General features: G+C 58.7%; 7 protein-coding genes across 7 annotated transcripts in view; 4 read left to right on the top strand and 3 right to left on the bottom strand.

The window, feature by feature from the left end:
- Positions 1-1,312: 1,312 nt before the first annotated feature.
- Positions 1,313-2,948, top strand: SDRG_00809 (hypothetical protein). Its single transcript, XM_008606307.1, has 8 exons — positions 1,313-1,482; positions 1,530-1,598; positions 1,652-1,737; positions 1,788-1,934; positions 1,995-2,461; positions 2,519-2,563; positions 2,616-2,703; positions 2,759-2,948. The coding sequence occupies exons 1-8, from the start codon at positions 1,349-1,351 to the stop codon at positions 2,884-2,886; spliced, it is 1,164 nt and encodes a 387-aa protein (XP_008604529.1). The 5' UTR covers positions 1,313-1,348; the 3' UTR covers positions 2,887-2,948.
- Positions 2,949-3,552: 604 nt separating this feature from the next.
- On the top strand, positions 3,553-4,698 carry SDRG_00810 (hypothetical protein; the record flags this gene model as incomplete). The annotated part of the gene is made up of 3 exons (XM_008606308.1): positions 3,553-3,824; positions 3,862-4,285; positions 4,333-4,698. The coding sequence occupies 3 exons, from the start codon at positions 3,553-3,555 to the stop codon at positions 4,696-4,698; spliced, it is 1,062 nt and encodes a 353-aa protein (XP_008604530.1).
- A 209-nt stretch (positions 4,699-4,907) lies between these two features.
- On the bottom strand, positions 4,908-7,775 carry SDRG_00811 (hypothetical protein). Its single transcript, XM_008606309.1, has 6 exons — positions 6,867-7,775; positions 6,751-6,822; positions 6,645-6,701; positions 6,468-6,596; positions 5,956-6,421; positions 4,908-5,903 (listed from the first exon to the last, which is right to left on the bottom strand). Exons 1-6 carry the CDS (start codon positions 7,766-7,768, stop codon positions 5,148-5,150), a joined length of 2,382 nt encoding a protein of 793 aa, XP_008604531.1. The 5' UTR covers positions 7,769-7,775; the 3' UTR covers positions 4,908-5,147.
- Positions 7,776-9,797: 2,022 nt separating this feature from the next.
- SDRG_00812 (hypothetical protein) lies at positions 9,798-11,316 on the top strand. Its single transcript, XM_008606310.1, has one exon. It carries the CDS (start codon positions 9,828-9,830, stop codon positions 11,313-11,315), a length of 1,488 nt encoding a protein of 495 aa, XP_008604532.1. The 5' UTR covers positions 9,798-9,827; the 3' UTR covers position 11,316.
- Positions 11,317-11,361: 45 nt separating this feature from the next.
- Positions 11,362-12,904, bottom strand: SDRG_00813 (hypothetical protein). The gene is made up of 6 exons (XM_008606311.1): positions 12,715-12,904; positions 12,636-12,664; positions 12,450-12,586; positions 12,006-12,402; positions 11,698-11,959; positions 11,362-11,643 (listed from the first exon to the last, which is right to left on the bottom strand). The coding sequence occupies exons 1-6, from the start codon at positions 12,844-12,846 to the stop codon at positions 11,419-11,421; spliced, it is 1,182 nt and encodes a 393-aa protein (XP_008604533.1). The 5' UTR covers positions 12,847-12,904; the 3' UTR covers positions 11,362-11,418.
- Positions 12,905-13,191: 287 nt separating this feature from the next.
- Positions 13,192-15,886, top strand: SDRG_00814 (hypothetical protein). The gene is made up of 3 exons (XM_008606312.1): positions 13,192-13,378; positions 13,422-14,989; positions 15,041-15,886. Exons 1-3 carry the CDS (start codon positions 13,198-13,200, stop codon positions 15,812-15,814), a joined length of 2,523 nt encoding a protein of 840 aa, XP_008604534.1. The 5' UTR covers positions 13,192-13,197; the 3' UTR covers positions 15,815-15,886.
- SDRG_00815 (hypothetical protein) overlaps positions 15,834-17,307 on the bottom strand; it is a gene marked incomplete at both ends in the record, with an annotated part of 4,818 nt that continues 3,344 nt past the window's right edge. The window contains 4 exons of the mRNA XM_008606313.1: positions 15,834-16,028; positions 16,078-16,251; positions 16,302-16,793; positions 16,841-17,260. Of these exons, the coding sequence (XP_008604535.1) occupies positions 15,834-16,028; positions 16,078-16,251; positions 16,302-16,793; positions 16,841-17,260 (1,281 nt within the window). The remainder of the gene's footprint in view (positions 16,029-16,077; positions 16,252-16,301; positions 16,794-16,840; positions 17,261-17,307) is intronic.

Genomic DNA, 17,307 nt, shown 5'->3' on the forward strand with positions numbered 1-17,307 from the left:
TAGATAGATAGATAGATAGATAGATAGATAGATAGATAGATAGATAGATAGATAGATAGATAGATAGATAGATAGATAGATAGATAGATAGATAGCTATTGGCGACAACCAACACTACGCGTCCAAGGCCCATGTCATGCACGTGTGCGTGTCGTGATGCACGTCAGCGCACCCATCACAAAAGTCGCGCTTCCCCGCTACTGTCTCGAAGCCTTCGAGTACAAGTTGCGGTATTATCGGTGGTTTCACGTTGCTGTGCCCATTCACGCATGACTATGAGTTATCTATCTCATCGGTGAGGGACTTTGGCAAAAAGGTGCTCGTTGCAACACGACCATCAAGTCTTGAAGGGACCTTGGGTCGCAGCCGCAAGATTATGGAAGGGGATGACAACGAGCCGATGCGATAATCCTGTGCTAGTGAGACATCGCTTGAGGAAATTCCTTATCGTACCAAGCGCCGCCGCGTGCGTGCTTCTTTCGCACCCAACGAGGTTTGCGTCGACGCGTAGTCTGATCCAACGTACTAGGCAATGATGACGGAGGGTCGCTTTGCCCGTGAACTTGTCGCGACAAACTCGATCCCATCGTCGTCACGATGATGCGAGCCGAGGCCAACCGCGTCTGGGATGCGGAACGACGCATGAAGCTACCAAAGGGCGATGCAACGGCAGACGTATCGATCTCCAGTGAAGCTCGTAGCACTGATCTACCGCTGAGCTGGTCCGCCGCTTCCGATATGGTGCCGAAGCCTGCCAAGTTGCGAGCTTGCAGGCTTCGGCACCATTCGGAAGCGGGAGACCAGGTTGGCGGTAGATCAGTGCTACAGGCATCACTGGAGATCGATACGTCTGCCGTTGCATCACCCTCTGGTAGCTTCTTGCGCCGTTTCACATCCCAGACGCGGTGACCTCGGCTCGCATCACCGTGACGACGATGGGATCGAGTGAGCTTGGAGCGGTCGCTCGACTAAGATCTTGTGGGGCAAAGTCAAGCCGATTGGTCGAGCGCCAGCTGGTTCTCGAACACGATCTTGCCAAACCCAGTGCTGGCTTCGTTTTGGTAAGTCCCCTATTTTTTTCGATTTTTGGGGGACCCACATCCAATGTGGCGAGATGCCACGCTGTCCTCACTGAGGCAGCGCTCAACTGCTCCTACCCGTCTCCAAAAGATCGATTCAAAGGCTTGGTAAAAAGGAGGCGGGTATCGCGGTGTGCAGCACCGCAGGTCCCCTGGACAATCATCTTGAAGCTGTGGTGGGTGGCCCTCCAAAACCAGGTGGTGGGCGTCTAGTCGACATTTCCAGTTTACATCATCAACATTCGAGCTTTTGCCAGCCAGCGACCATCATGATCGTCCAGGCGACGTCCGTGCTCCATGTCCTCTGGATCCTCTGCAACTCGGCGGTCTTCAACCTCTACCAGCTCGCCATCTACGTGACCATCCGGCCCTTCAACCGCGCGCTGTACCGCAAGGTCATGGGGTGCGTTGCCGGCCATGCGCCGTGCATGCCTCATCCTCCGGTGCTAGGGCGCAGTGCCAGCAGGCGTGGGTCGACGTGCTCTCGTGCAGCTTTCCCAAGGCCAACATCGTCGCCACGTACGGCCATTCGCCACACGCGCTTCCCGCTCACATGTCGTCTCTGTCTGTAGCGGCGACATCCCGACCGACATTGCCAAGCCCATGATCATCCTCGCCAACCACCAAGTCGACGCCGACTGGTGGTACCTCTGGCAGAGTACGACACGCAAGGAGCATGCACATGCTAAGATCTCATGGTATTCCTAGTGGCGCGGCTTCAAGGCGCGGCTGGGAACGTCAAGATCACGCTCAAGGGCGAGCTCAAGCACGTCCCGATCATTGGCTGGGGCATGCAGTTCTTTGAGTTTCTCTTCTTGAAGCGCAACATTGAGCACGACCGGCTGCACGTCCAAGGTACCCCCGCCTCGTCATCTTCCTCCTTCTTCGTCGTCTCATGATCGTCCTGCTTTCCAGAGTACATGCAGAGCTTTCTCCAAGACAAATTTCCGTTTTGGATGATCATCTTCCCCGAAGGCACGACTATCCACACGGAATATGTGGCCAAATCCAAGGCCTTTGCGGCAAAAACGAACCGGCCGACATTCGAGCACCTCTTGCTGCCGCGCTCGACCGGGCTCCAGATCATGATGGACGCCTTCTCGTCCGACGACACGCAGACCAAGCCCGATATTTACGACCTCACGATGGCATACCCCTCGTACAGCGGCGAAGTCCCAACCTTTGCCATGGGCTATGGCCGCAACGTCGACTCGGACATCCCGTCGATGAAGTCGCTCGTCGCTGGGAGCGGCCCCGACGACGTGTTTGTGCACGGCCAGAAATTCTCGTTTGAGGATGTCCAGTCGCTCGGTGTCGAAGCCTTCCTCGATCGGCAGTGGCGCGCCAAGGACAAGCTCCTCACTGAGTTTATTGCCAACCAGGTATCCATTCTCGGATCTATCCATCGGTATCCATGCTCATGGGTTGTTGGCCTGTAGAGCTTTGTGTCGCACGCTGATACCCGCCACGTGATTGCTCCCTGTGTACGTCTTTGGATACGGGAGTTTTTGAAGTACTGATGCACATGTTGTCTAGTCGTCGATGACGGCGATTTGCCGGCTCTGGGGCGCGGCCTTGGTCTCGTTCTTCCTCTTGCCGCTGCTGCTCATCACGGTCGTCCCATGTACGTACTACTTTTGTGTATATAAGAGGTGATGACGCTTCTTTTGATGCTGTAGGCTATGCGCTCACGGTGCTCTACGCGGGTGTCATGAACTCGTGGGACCGTCGGCCGACTGCGTTCTGGCCGTACCTCCTCAACGCCGTCTCGGAGAAGAAGTCGGCGTGGAAGATCAAGCGCGCGTGATTTTGTTATCAATGCTCGCAATCCACGTGCTTGTTGTATATACACTGTGAGCTTCGTCGTCATCTCGCAGGGCGAGTGGGGTAGGGTTGTGATGACAGCAGTTCCTGCGGACGCTTGTCCTACAAAGGAAACGCGAGCGAGAGGTCCAGAACCATTGGGTTGTACCTTACGGACAATACATTCGGACGGAAACGATTTTCGATGGCATTAACGCAAATGTTGGAGATTTCGTAGCTAGAATTATACTAGGAATTAGCGCCGTAATTTTGTAGGAATTTCCCACATATCGGTACGAATTATCTGCTGTCGGCCAGAACACCGACCCCCAACAAGAACCGTACCAAACGAGCAGCTAGGCTAGTGAAGCACTCGGCAAAGAGAAAGAGGAGGACCAGAACCGCACACCTGCAGAGGCGTGTAGGGCAGCAAGGGGAAGCGAGGCCACGAAGGCTGCTATCACGAAGTCTGGTGTAGTCAAGTCGCGTGGTAAGGGATCCAACAGCCAGAAAATCAACGAAAAGTCGAGCTCTTGAGTTGGCGAACGAACGTGGTGTGCTTGACAAACCGGCCATTTTCGGATCCTAGCACGATGACGGCCAAGTGATCGAGTCGCGCGCCGACATCGATCAGACGTGGGATCGTCACATCGATCTATTTGCTGCAGCGATGCCCATTATCCTATCGGCGAGCCTTCAAGGCGTCTCGTCGAGCGAGCGCTGGCCTGTGTACAACATGCCAGGAAACGACCCGCCCTACTGTCGCTTCGTCACCAAGTGGGCAGCCAAGATCAACTACGTCGACATGATGGCCAAGCAACTCCAACCCGATCGTGCGATGTACTGCAACATGCTGCGCGCTTGCACGAACGTCCGCCACGCAAGACTCACGTACGCCGCCGACGTTGTAGCTGCCATGACGACGCCGGTCCACCGCGTGACGTACCTCCAGCTTACTCAGGAGGCGGGTTGCCAGTAGATATAACGTACCCGACTACCCGCTCGACGCTGCGGAGCACATCGAGCGCTGGCTCGCATCAGGTCACGCACAGCGCTTGATGCTTTCGAGTTTCCATCGCGTCGATGCTGGCCTCGCGCATGTGCTTGCATCGTCAACGGTCTCGCACCTCGACTTGAACTGCTCGCCCGGCGTCGCAAACGGTGTGGCGTTCACGCATCTCAGAGAAGCGACCTTCAAGTTGAGTTCGGCGCCAATCGAGTTTTGCCAGCTCGGGCCACTGCTCAATTTGTCCAAGCTCCAGAAGCTGGAACTCGCGAACCTCGTCAACGTCGATGGCGCCTACCTTGTGAGCAAGCTACCCGACTTGGTCGCTCTGGAAAGTCTATCTCTCTCCAACGTCGACCTCTCGACGGCGCAATCACCTGCTATGGGCACAACGACCGTGCTTCGCCACGCTTGGGCGACGGTTGTGACATCTTCGCCAACAAGCCAACAAGCTTCCGCGCGATGGTCGACTGGGCGCTAAGCTCGCCCCAGCTCGAATCGCTCACGTGGTGCGACGTCGATTCCATCACGAAGCACATCGCCGACGCTGCGGATACGCTGCAACGCTGCATTGCGGTTGGTGTGGGTCGTATTGACCTTCGGAGCTGCTCTCTCGACGACGATAGCGCCAAAGCGCTGGCTGCCGTTCTCGCCGGTTGTCACGCCCGAGAGCGCTTTGAGCTCGACCTCTCCTGGAACGAATTCTCAACCATCGGCGTCGGCTACCTCGCCTCGGCGCTCACGTCGTGCACCAACGTCCGCATCCTCCTGCCCAACGCCTTATCCGACCTATTTCACAAGCCGACTTGAGCTTTGCGAGCGGCCATCGAGAAGCCTGGCGTCACCGTGGAAAAAGAAAGTGCGCGAGAAATCTGGCTGTGTAGTCGTATGGCTTAACGCGCTGCTCAACGTCGTATATGTATCCGATATCCACGACCTACGCGTATCAGGGGGCCTTGGATACCTCACACAAGGTATCCAACTCGAGGGTGTTCTCGTTGTTTGGTCAGACCACGGGGTCTCGATAGAATAGGATAGATAGGATAGGATTGAACGGTGTGGACAGGGTAAAGTTGTTCGACAGCCGTTCTCTCATCTCGGTAGCCAAAAGGCTCTTCGTCGCTACCGATCGAGATACGTTGGACTCGACAACGCCGTCAGCGTACACTTTCGGTACGAACCCTAACCACTGTCTGCCACAGCGTATTTCTCCAAATACGCAGAAAGCAACGTATTCGTACGAGACATAAGAGCGCTCGTTAGTCGTCATCAACCGGAATCGGCCGTGCGCGGTGCCGAGTGCACATGCGTTCGTCGCCATAGCCGAGCTCGTCGCACTGGTCGACGACGCACTCGGTGAGGTTGTCGCGGCTGTGGGTCGTACACCGCCGCTTATGCAGGCGACTGGCCGAGCAGCCAAGCACAGCGCAGACGTCAAACACTAGCCAGCGTACCGACCGCGCGCGCGTCACAAAGCTGCAGCCGTCGCGACGCCCCATGTACGTCAAGTCGAGACGGTCCAGTGGCTCTGATGGCACGAGCGCTTGAACGAGATCGAGTTGCTCGGTGATCGAGAGGTCGGCCGCCCGTGGACGCCGTCGGGCCTGGGCGTTGGCGACCCATGTGTCAATGGCTTGCTCAAGGACGTCAAAGACTTCGGGCAGCGGCACGACGCAGCACGGATCGTCTCGGTGATGCGCCGCGCGCTCCAGCTGAATGGCCGCCTCCCAATACGGTGCGAGCGCCAAAACCGCATTTGCGTCGGCGTCGTTGGGCGTGAGTCGGAAGAGCTCGACCGACGTCGCGCGGGTTTCGGCGTTGCTACTGCGGCTCGGGCGTGCCAACGCGTTAAAGATGACGCGGCCCGTGAGTCCGTCCACAGGAAAGAAGACAACTTGTTCGTCCCCGGCCATGAACGCATTGCTAGGTCCCGTGGACTGCGGCTCGGGGTCCGACGGGTGCACGCGCGCTGTCCACCACGGAAAGATCGCGGTCGGGAGGCGGCTCCACACTGGCTACCATAGACAATACTGTCATTTGGACAATGCTGTACAATATGAAATATACCTGCAGAGGGTGGGCGACCCAGGGTCCAGTGTCGCCGTCCACGGCCCGCCGATCGCCGCGATACCGCGTCCCGTTCTGCACGGTCGTCCGAAAGTACTCGCCAAAGTCGTCATGACGCAGCCACTGCCGACGCTGGAGCACGTCAGCGATGGCCATGAAGCGCGAGATCGCCACGTCCAGCGGTGTCGCCGCCAGTGCGTCAAGCAGCTCGAGCATGTCGGCGTCGACGGCGACGTGGTCGGTCGCTATATCGCTGCCACGCTGGACAACGACGTCAATCAGGTGCTTGCTAATGTCGGTCTCGTGGCCACGGCCTCGGCGCGGACGAGAGGCGAGGTACGTGTCGCGGCGCGCGTCTAGCGTGCGGAGCGCTTCGTGGAGGCGGCGCAAGGTCGCTGGGGTTGCCAAGGTGGCGCTGGGCGGCGATAGAAACATGTCACGCGGCTCATTAGCAACCTCGTGGTTGCTGCAGAAACATCTGATGAGAACAAAGACTGCGTCAGATAACGTACGCGATCATGTCGACGTCGGCGCTCAAAGGAGCTTCGTCGACATCGAAGTCGCCGCCGCCAAAGTCAAAGACATCGGGCTCGTCGTCGTACGGGGCAGGCGCGTTGTCGTCGTCCGCCATGCTGTTGGGTCTACACATGCATGTGCAACGTTGCAGATAGGAAGGAAGAACAGTGTACCGCACTGCGTCGACGAGCGGGAGTCCACGGCGAAGCTCTGGCGACGCGACGTCAACGCTACGCAACCTCGATTGCGCGACTGTGCGCTGGATTGCAGGTCGCGTACCCGCTGGATGTCTCGCCATCCTCCGCGTCGCTGCTGAGGGATCCGTCGTCTTGGTTGTCGTCGGAGGAGGAGCTACAGGCAGGTAGAGTCAAATAGGGTGTGTTCTTGGAACGTACGGGGTGCTGCGTGGTCTCTTGGGTCGCGGCGATGATGACGACGTTGGCGACGGCGATCGCTTTCGATGACGCTGGGGAGAAACGCGGCTGTCTTCTTCGTCGGACTCGCCTTGGCCAGACGCTTCTCCGTCGGGGTCTTGTTGGTTGATCTTGTCGCCTTCGTCCGTATCTTGGTCGCTGGTCGCCCGAGGACTGTCGATCGGATGCGCCGCGCCGGTACCCAGTGGTGCTACCTCAGTGCCGTCGCTGTCTTTGCCAGCGTCGTCGCGCTCGGCCTCGTCCCCTTCAACACGTTGTTCCGTGGCCGCTTGCTCGTCTTGGTCTTGCTCGACGTCATCCTCGGCAACGTCCTCTTTGCTGTCATCTTGCTTGGTCTCTTCCTCATCGGTGCCGGTATCGCTGGCCGCTAGAGGACTGGCAACCACTGCAATGTGGTCGTTGAGGGGTGCAAGGTGATCCTCGAGTGGTGCACCGCCGATGTCCTCGTTCGACGCCTCTTCGTTGCCACCGACTTCGTCCTTGGACTCTTCATCGTCTCTTGCAGCTTCTTGATCGTCAGCGGCTTCGACGTGAGGCGCCGAGCCGCCCGGTGCAACTCTGTTGTCGGTGACATTGTAGTCGTTGGTCGACGGAGGACTGGCGACACGAGGAACCATGTTGATGCCCTCTGCAAGGACGCGGTCGAGCGCCACGTAGCCGCCTCGGGCAAGACCTTCTCGGAGCGCAGCATTCGCAAGCTGGAGGTTGCGGATCTTGGCTCGCTTGAGCAAGGCCATGTGCTCAGCCTCGAGCTCATCGAGCTCGGCGTCTTGGGAGCTGCCGTCCTGGGAGCTCGGCGGCGTCTCCGCCTGCACGTAGAGCTTGACTTGCCGGCCCTTCCCCTTGGGCCGCTCGCTGCGCATGCTGCTGGGCTCGGCGAATCTTTCGAACTGATGGGCTTTTGCCACGCTTTCGGATTGGACGTCACGGATTGGATAAAACTCCGCAAGCGGCCATTTGTGATTGGTGCTTTATTTCGCGCCGGCAAGATGCTTGAAGTTGCAGGAGGCTCACGGAAGCCGCAAGCAAGCCGAAAGAGCAGCGCCACAGCAATGTACAGCGATGAACCAGCTCGTCTTAGCTACGGATCGGCGCCCGGCAGTCGTGCGCGCCGACGCGTCCTGCCCTCCAACTTCAATGCGCGTACGGTACGACATGTGTATTGTACGGTTTCTTACTTTCGTTTTGTATCGAATGTACGTACATGTATTGTACCCCTTGACTTTTGATGGGCATCGGCTTTGACTTGTCGGTTCAAGGTCCACGCTTGCTCTTGGTGTCTATTGCACTGATGGCTCTCAAGGCAGCTCTACGAAGGAGCCCCGCGCTTCCGCCTCGCCTCGACATACTAGAAAGGACCGACACATACCAGCTCTGAATCAAACTGTCCCTTCATCTCGAGTTACAAGGTTACGGTACTGGCGCACGATGACCCGGACGACATAGGACACGACTTGCTTCAGAGCGAGCGCTCGAGACCACGGGCTTGAGATTATGGTGCGGGTACTCTTGGCGAAGCATGGCAAAGAGGTGCGGCTCGTGTCCAACGTACTCGCGCGCCAGGTTACCCGCTTCCGCGATCCGCGGCCGATCGTGCTCGTGGAAGAAAGCCTTGAGCTCGGTCGTCGTCTTCTTCGAGCGGGCCTTGTACGAAATGGACGGATGGAGCGCCAAGGCGATAACTTGGTGGAACAGAAGCGTGCGGACAAGCAGCACTGACCAGGCCAGGGTCGGCGGGTCGGCGGTAGCCGTTCGATCGGCAAAACAAGCGTATGGAGCAAGCCATGCACGAATAAGTAGGCTACAAGACAGCACATCGATCATGTGATCTTATCATGACAAAAGCTGAAGAACGCACGGCCGGCCTCGAGCTCCGGAAAGAGGCCACGACCACGATCATGGCGAAGCGCAGGGTCTCGACGTCGAAGGCGGTCATGGCGCTGGCCAAAATTGTCATGGTCAGCAGCTGAGGCGCCACGTAGATGACCACGCATGGCACGCGGCTCGCAACGACGTGTCTTCACTTGCGAACTCTCAAGCTGAATGATTTATGAGAATCGAGTGGTCCGCGAACGGATCTGATTGGCCGACCAAGTATCTTGAATGGACACTGTATTCCACAACGGACGCCCCGCACGGAACCGCCGAATTCAAGGGCTCGGAACAGAACATGCATTACACAACGAGTGACAGTGTTGATGCAGACGAGGTTAGAGGCACGTCTTAAGTTGTTTGATGGAAGTTTGGGGTCGGGAGGTGTCAACACCGTCCAGTTCCGGTCGCTACAGACCGCCTCGTCAAATCGGTTGCTTTTGGTCTCATCTCATGCTGAACGAGTGGTCCATCCTGAACATGCTGCTGCAGTCCCCGACCAGTCGCTACAACTGCGGCGCTATCAATGCTCACCCGCTTATTGTCATGCCCCACTACAGTACGTTCGCTGGTGGCGGTTCGATACCGACGCCTTCTCTTCCTTTCTGCTCGCGTTCTTCTTCGTACCAAGCAACACGATCGTGAGTGCATCGGCCCGTCCTTTGCTACGTCAAACCCGTGACTGCAATCGCCTGTTGGAGCGGCTTCGGCAAGCCCTTGTAGCTCATGCATTTACACGCATACCTCGTCAAGATATGAATACTAGTAGGGTGCTCGTGGCCTCCGAAAGACCGCAACGCTGAACCGAGTCGAAGGTCACCAGTCGTTGGTCATCTACCGTGTCTTCTCCAAAGCTACGGATGTTGTTGTCCCCAGGCAATCTCTTGGATCTACACCATCCTGCATCGCCATCGTACAGTGTTTTTGCTCACAGTGGGACAGCACATACATTCGCCTACAGGCATGAGTGCAGGTCTTCATAATGGATGGCAACAGCTACTAGTATGGTAACCAATACTGATTCAACTCGAGCAAGCTCACGTCTCCAGCATGTCGCGATCGGTCCTTGACGTTGCCGACGTCCTTGTCGCCATCGTTCAGTGCACGCCATCGCATAAAGATGTCGCGTCGCTCCTTCGCGCTCTGCCGCCGGCCGCGTTGACGCCACCGCTCGCGGCGCTTCTCGAACTCCTATCGCTGGACAAGCGTCGAATGACGGCTCCGTTCTGGCCGCAGCCACGCATCCGCGTCGTGAACGAGGCCAACATTGATCGCTTCGCGACAGCAATGCCCATCTTCACCTCGGTGTGCATCGATGCCGTCTCCATCAGCAAACGCTGGCCCACGTACGAAGACGCTGCTTGTGACGACGACGATCTACCTTTTCTTTCGTTTGTCGTTCACTGGGCTGCCAAGATGACGAAACTCACCTCGTGTACGTCGTATAACAAGCTTGGGTTGCATCGGATGGCGTTCGTCAATATGCTGCGCAAGTGCACCAACCTCGAGGCCGTGCAGCTTCCGTATGCGGTCGACATGCTCGAGGCCGTGACGACACCGGCCCACTGCGTCCAGGACCTTGAGCTCCAACACTTTGGCAATGACCACGAGTATCCGCTCGACGCCGTGTCGATGATTGAGCGTTGGCTTGCGTCGGGTCACGCGCGACGCCTGAGCCTCGTAGGTTTCCGCACCGGTGACGCGGGTCTCGGCAAAGCGCTGGTGCTGGCGGCGTCGACGCTCTCACATCTTTGCTTGAGGCAATCGCCGACCGTCGTGCAGACCGTCATTTTGAATGGCGTCGCGTGGACGCACCTCACAGAACTCGACCTCGTCGTCGGCAACACGTCAGCGGGGACTGTGTTGCGTGAGATCGCGCCGCTCCTCAACGTGTCGCAGCTCCAGAAGCTCACACTTCGAGGTGCGCAAGGCGACAATGGTGCCTTTTTTGTGAGTCTTCTGCCTTCCCTTGCGGAGCTCACCGACCTCCACCTCGTCCACGTCGACCTCACGCAGGCTCGGCCGATGGTCAATGGCCCACTGATGCTTCGCAGTGCTTGCTTCCATTTCATCCAATGGACGGATATGAGCTTCGCCGCAGTGCTGGACTGGACCCTCCGGTCGCCGACGCTTGAGACTATCACGTGGTCAGGGTCCGATTCCTTCTTGAGCGAGAACCCGGACACAGTTCAAGACGCGACTCGGCGCTGCCTTGCTGCCGGTGTGCGTCGTATCGTCTTCGACGAGGACAGCGTGGTGAGTTCCGAGATGCTGGCTGGCGCCGTGAGAGGCATCCACCTCCCAACACTATGTACAATCGTCTGCAGCACCAAGATGGAGACGGCCGAGAGCGTCAGGAGCTTGCTTGCGGCGCTCGCCACATGCACCAACGTGACGCTCAACGTTCGTGTGTATCCCTCCCATGCCTTGTCGCACGAAGCCTTTTGCGAAGAAGCACAAGAGGCCGGTGCCACCGTCGACTTCTCGGCATTTGGCCGATACTGCCTTCTGCACAGTCCCTCTAACACTTGCGTTTGACAATCACGACGTTGCGTTGGTTTGTCCTGCTCTCTCAACAGGATCCCACAGCGGTGCTTGACTCACAGTGTACAATACGTACTAGATCTCGATGTTGCTCTGCTTACACGATCGCCGAGCTGGTCGGGAGGATGGCCGCGAGGGCCGTCGAGGTGTCCGGGTCCATGGTGATGTACGCGTTGAACTTGGTGCGGCAGATCGGACACGTTTCGATCTCGTTGAGGCACGTCGGACACACGCAGCAGTGGCGGCACGGCAAAATGACGACGCGCGTCGGATCTTCGAGGCAAATCGAGCATTCGACAAAGTCGTTGAGACCGTAGAGCTCCTACAAATGGACGAGATTCGTCCAGTTTAGTCGCAAGCAACGACAACGACGTACGTGGGCGAGATGGACGCGACCGCTTTGAGTATAGTAGATGCGCTTGGTGATACTTGGAGACTTGTGCAATGCCACGTCGACAAAGACGGTTTCCGAGACGATCGGGTCGGTGCGTCCGTCGCTCACGACGACGACGTGCGCTGGCGCCGACACTTTAAACACAATGGCGACAACAAGAACTGACGCATCGGCAGCCAACGGGAACACGGGCGGCAGCGTGTACGTCTTGAGTCGGTACGCACTAGTGTTCTCGGGCGGGAACCTACGCCGAGATCGCCATCACTTGTCAAAACAAACAACGAGCGTACTGCAGCGACGCCGATTTCATCTGGTATGACGCCGATGTATCGTCCATCCACTTTGTCGCGACCGCATTTGGCGCTTCCACGGTCGCTGTGTCTGGCATAGGCGTCAAATCGATGGCGTCGTCCGGGGGCGGCGAGCCAGGCGCATGCGGCACGGTTGGCGATGACGACGACGGCAGCGAGTTGAGCGCCCGTCGCTCGGCCTTGTCATCGCTGTTCTGCCGCCGCCGCGTGAACGACGACCACGCTTGCTGCACGTGACGCGCGATGGAAGGCCTCTTCGAAGCCGTCGCAGGCGTCGTCTCGTTGAAGTCGGTGGCGTCGACGCCCCAGTACGTCTCGATCGCAATGCCGGCGCGGGACGCCTGAAAGTCGAACGAGAGACCGATACGTCCGTCCTCTACCACACGTCACTGTAGCGAGATGCAGGCGATTGCAGATGCGTACCGTGCGTGATGCGCAGGCTGTTGGACACGACGTCAAAGGGCGCGTCGACCTTGGTCATGGGAAAGCTATTCACTTGGTCTTGCGTGCGCAGGTACTGCTGGAGCCGCTGCGTTGTCATTTGCTCGAGAATCGACAAGCTACAATAACTTGAGATGGGCGCCATGACGCCGCAACAAGCGCATGTACCTGGGGCCGAGCTCGGGCAGGTAAATGACCTAGCAGCATGGTCGTCGTGAGGCAGAGGTCGATAGAATGAATATTGTACGTTGCGCTTCTGAACAGACCGGCGCATGGCCGCAAGGTCGACGAGAAGCAGCGTGAGACGTGCTGCCCAGAGCCCGAGCCCGCACGTGAAGAGGAGCACGACGAGGTTCTGGAGCTCCGTCGGCAGCGCCATGGTCGTGCCACGGGCAAGGTGCAATATCGAGTTTGACAGTGTTGCAGCGACAACGCGCTGGCAAAAACGCGTTAAATGTAGACGAAAACGAGCGTTACGGGGTGCTCTCCCACACATACCTCGTGGATCACCTTGTCGTCGACGTCACCTCATGAAGTCAAAGCCACGGTACCTTCATGCCCCACTTGCTTGTAGCATCTCTAGCAGCGACTCTACAGCATCAAACGATGTACCCTGCCTGTAAAACCTATTTAACGCACCCCTCATTTTGAATATATAAATCTTGCGCGTGATTGGCTAATGTGCCGGCCAATCGGCGACGGCGGTTTGGCATTACGCGACTTGCCCAGGATGGCGACAAGCGCATGGCTCGTCCAGGGGCGGCTCCTCCGGCGCGACCGCACGTTCCACACGTGGAAGGGTCGGCAGATCTACATGGACAAAGACGCGTTACTCTTCTTCAACTCGCGCGGTGTCAAGCGCAGCGAGAACTTCCGTGTGAGCCCGACAGGCGGCTCACCGACCGCCGCCGGTACGTCGCCCGCTGATGCTAGCCGCTCATGCATTCGCCGTAGACATAACCATCAGTCTCTTCGAGTCGCCCAAGCCGCACGGGTTCATCCTACGCGTTCGTGACGACAAGATCTTCCTCGCCGCCGAGAACGAAGCTGACCGTGACAAGTGGGTTGATGCGCTCGTGGCTCATTGGGGCGCGGTCCTCGACAAGGCCAGCGTCAACATCTCGACCGACAAGACGCTGTGGCAGCAACCACGCCACTGTGACGCCGTTGCCACCGCCAAGACCTTTGGCCCAATGATCGAGACGCTCTCGGCCGTGCAGTTCCCCGCCAAGCTCCGTGCGACCGGCGACGTACTCCTCGGCGTCGGGCCGTTCGTGCGTCGTGTACGCTGGAACGACGAGCCGATCTTGGCCGTTGCCTTGTACATTGACCCGACCGAGGCGCGGAGCCTCTTGGCGCCATTCCAGGACAAACCACTGCAAAGTCTCATCGACGACCAGGGCTTTTACGCCGCGCTCATGCGGTCGCCCGTGCGCAAGACGCTCGTCTTCTCGTGTCGGAAGCGGCTCTCGCGCGCCGGCATTGTCGCGGCGCTTCACGACGAAGTACGTCCGCGTATCGGGGCAGCCGTCCACGAACTTGAACAGCTCGTATCGTTTATCGACAAGTCGCTGCGGAAGGGCGAAAGCATGATCTGCACCTTCTTGCCATCGCCGGGCCTCCTGGACTTTCATTTTAAAGGCATCTCGCACCCGTGCCTTGCGGCCCCCGCGCTCTCCCGTGCGCTCCAAGGTCTCTTTTTCGATAGCAACTCGGTTCAAGTCCTCGCCAAGCGGGGGCTGGTCGAGCGCCTCCCATGTCTCTGGGGCAACAACGGCAGCACGGTAGCTGCTGCGGTGCCACGGCCTTCAGGCGACATGGCGCCGATTGCCGAAGACGACGATGATGATGACGAAGCAGATGACGAAGACGATGACGACGAGGATGAGGATGACGAGGATGACGACGACGAAGGTGTCGCGCCGGAAGAAGACGCACACTCTGTGCTGGCGCCGCGCAAAGGCCTTCCGTTTGGCCCTCTCATGGACCCGGACTCGAGCCAGCTCTTTCCCGGCAGCCTCGGCGACGGTGCTGTGCTGCTTGGCACGTGGTCGAGCGCCAACGTCGCTCAAGTTGCCAACTACTCGGTGGGGTTGTACGTCGACCCGGTCCAAGCCAGCGCCCACCTCCTGCGCTTCAAAGGTCTTTCGTTTGGGAGCGTCGCGGCAGACCCTGATTTCTCAGTCGCCTTTACGACCGGCGCCTTCCGGAAGCGCCTCGCGATCGTGCATGCGACGCCGGTGGTGCTATCGAGTGTCTGCGACCTCCTCACGTCGCTGCTCGTGTCGGCGCACCTCCTCGACGACACCAAGAGCATCAGTGACGCGTTTGCGTCACTGCCCCCGCGTCTCGAAGCTGGCGAGCTCCTCTTGCTCAACGTTCACCCGGACAGCAGCTTCTCGGTGAGCGTCGGTGCCGGCGCGATCGAGGCCAGTGCTTCGAACCCCGCGCTCTCAAAAGCGGCGCAGACGGCGGTCGGCACGGCCCTCCAAAGCCTCTTTTACGGCTACAGCACCCCCGACGTCCGTTCTTTCTCTTTGTGTTGCTGATATATTGATAGATTGATATTGTAGGTGGAGGCGCGTGCGCGCTTGATGCAGCGACTGCCGTACTTGCTCGATTATGCCAAAGCCGACTCGGTCCACACGTACCACGACGAGATAGCGATGCTCAAGGAGAACTACGACCGGTTGACGCCGGCGAACCGCGTCAAGGTGGGGTATGTGCACGTATACAACCAGCGTCGCAAGATGATGATGCGCTGGTCGCGTCGCTGGTGCCGTCTCGACGGCGTCGTCTTTTCGCTCTTCAGCCGCAAGGACAGTGTCAAGCCCCGGGACGCCTTTGTCATCTCCGACTGCCGCATCGACGACGTGTCGTCACAGGAAGACATGCGCATCGAGCTCCGCAAGCTCAGCCAGATTTGCGTGCTCCTCCGCATTGCTCTCCCATCTGGCGACAGCTGGGTGTTGCGCGTCGACAGCGTCTACGACGGCAACGAGTGGCTCGACGTCCTTCGCCAAGCCGCCGCCATTGTGCCCGAAGACGTCGCTGTGATGCCGCCGCTGTCGCTACCGCGGTCGCGCCGCCGCGAGATTGCCCCGGACGACTCGGACGACGCCGCGACGTATGACGAGCCGGAAGACGATGACGATGAAGACGATGACGATGACGCCTCGATGCCCATGCCCTGGCGCCCCGACGACGACGACGAAGCGGTCTCGGACCGTGCGCGGGCCGGGTCCCTCGTGACGTGGGTGGCGGCGGACGCCCGCAACCAGCTCATCGTGCTCCTTCTGAGCCTCGTTGTCTACTTAGCTTCGTGCGATGGAAGCACGTACAGATAGAGTCAAGGTCGCCATATTGTCATAGATCTGTCAGGCTTGTGCTCTTGGTTCGAAACGTCATGGCTTTTTGGCGCATTCCCGCAGCCTTTTCTTCGAGGAGCCGCGACGGAATCGACATGTCGATGCTGCTGGACGTGCGTCGGTGGAGGAGGCGGTCGGCGCGCTGCTTGGCATCGTCGGCGGTTTGCACTTCGGCCTTGGCCTTTTCAAAAGCCTACGCGAGCGAGGTTTAGTCGATGTATCGTAAACTTGTTTGCTCTAACCTGGCAAAACGACGAGAGCGTTTGAAAAAAGTCGGCGGGTTTCTTGGCCGGATCTTCGCCAAAGTATTCGAGCACGGCCGCAATCTGCGCCTTCATGTGCTCGACGCCGGATCGTAGTCGACTTAGATCGGCTTCGGTTGCGGCCACCGACGCCTCGTACGTCGCTAGCAAGCTCTACCTCACGTAGTTCGAAGACATGGACGAGGCAATAGACAATGACGCACCTCGACGCCTTCCGTCTTGACCCGGTCCCGTTCGTCCGCCAGCTTTTGCACGCTGCTCGAGAGACTGGAGAGGGCTTGGTCGATGGCTTCGGTCGCCTCACGCGCCGCCGACGGCACGTGCTCGAGCTCTTTGGCAAAGTCGAGGACGACGGGTTGGTTCTTCTTGATGACGCGGACGAGGTAATGCAGCACCGTCGTCTTGTTGTCGACGGTTTTGGTGATGCCGAGGCGAAGCAGCGAGTCAACCGAGAAGCCGCGGATCGCGTGCTCCGTCTCTTCGCCGCCGTTGAGCGTATTCCCGAGCTTGAGCACCATGCCAAGAAGGAGCTTGAGCAAGCGACTGCCCTTGACGTCGTCGCACGCGCGTGTGACGTTGGTGACGGACGCATCAATCTCGGCGACGCGCGTTTGAAACGAACTCTTGGTGATGAGGCACTCCATCTTGAGCGTGTACCGGGGCACGGTGGCGATGGCGGCAAAGAACTTTTCGGCCTAATTTCAATACAGATATGTGAACCCCGGGGTACATGGATGGTTACCTCGCCGAGGACGTCGGGGTCGCCGGCGTAGCGCGTCACGACGCCAACTTCATCGTCGGTCGGGAGGTATTCGTTGATCGTCACGAGTTGCTCCAACGTCAAGCCGCACGCGTCGAGAGTTCCTATCGCCGCGGCCACTTGCGCATATGTGAGTTTGATGCGCGCGAGTGCGATCGCAGCGTTCATGGCGCGCTTCCCGTCGACCAGCGTCACGGCCTGCTTGCGCGCGAGGGGCTTGGCGGCTGCTTTTTTGGTCTTGCTGTCGGCCTTGGCGAAGAAGAGGGACTCGATCTCGTCCAGGTCCATCTCGAGTTTGATTTCGTCGTCGCCCTTGGCCTCCCAGATAGTCGACTGGTGCCCGCTCTTGAGTCGGTCGTCGGGGATTGGCTGCCAAAACAGCTTCTTTCGGCGCACGGGCTTCTTGGGCGCGGGCGGTGGCGAATTGCTTGCACTGCTGTTGCTGCTGG

The sequence above is a fragment of the Saprolegnia diclina genome (genome assembly GCF_000281045.1).
Source record: "Saprolegnia diclina VS20 unplaced genomic scaffold supercont1.2, whole genome shotgun sequence".
Taxonomy (NCBI): domain Eukaryota; phylum Oomycota; class Saprolegniomycetes; order Saprolegniales; family Saprolegniaceae; genus Saprolegnia; species Saprolegnia diclina.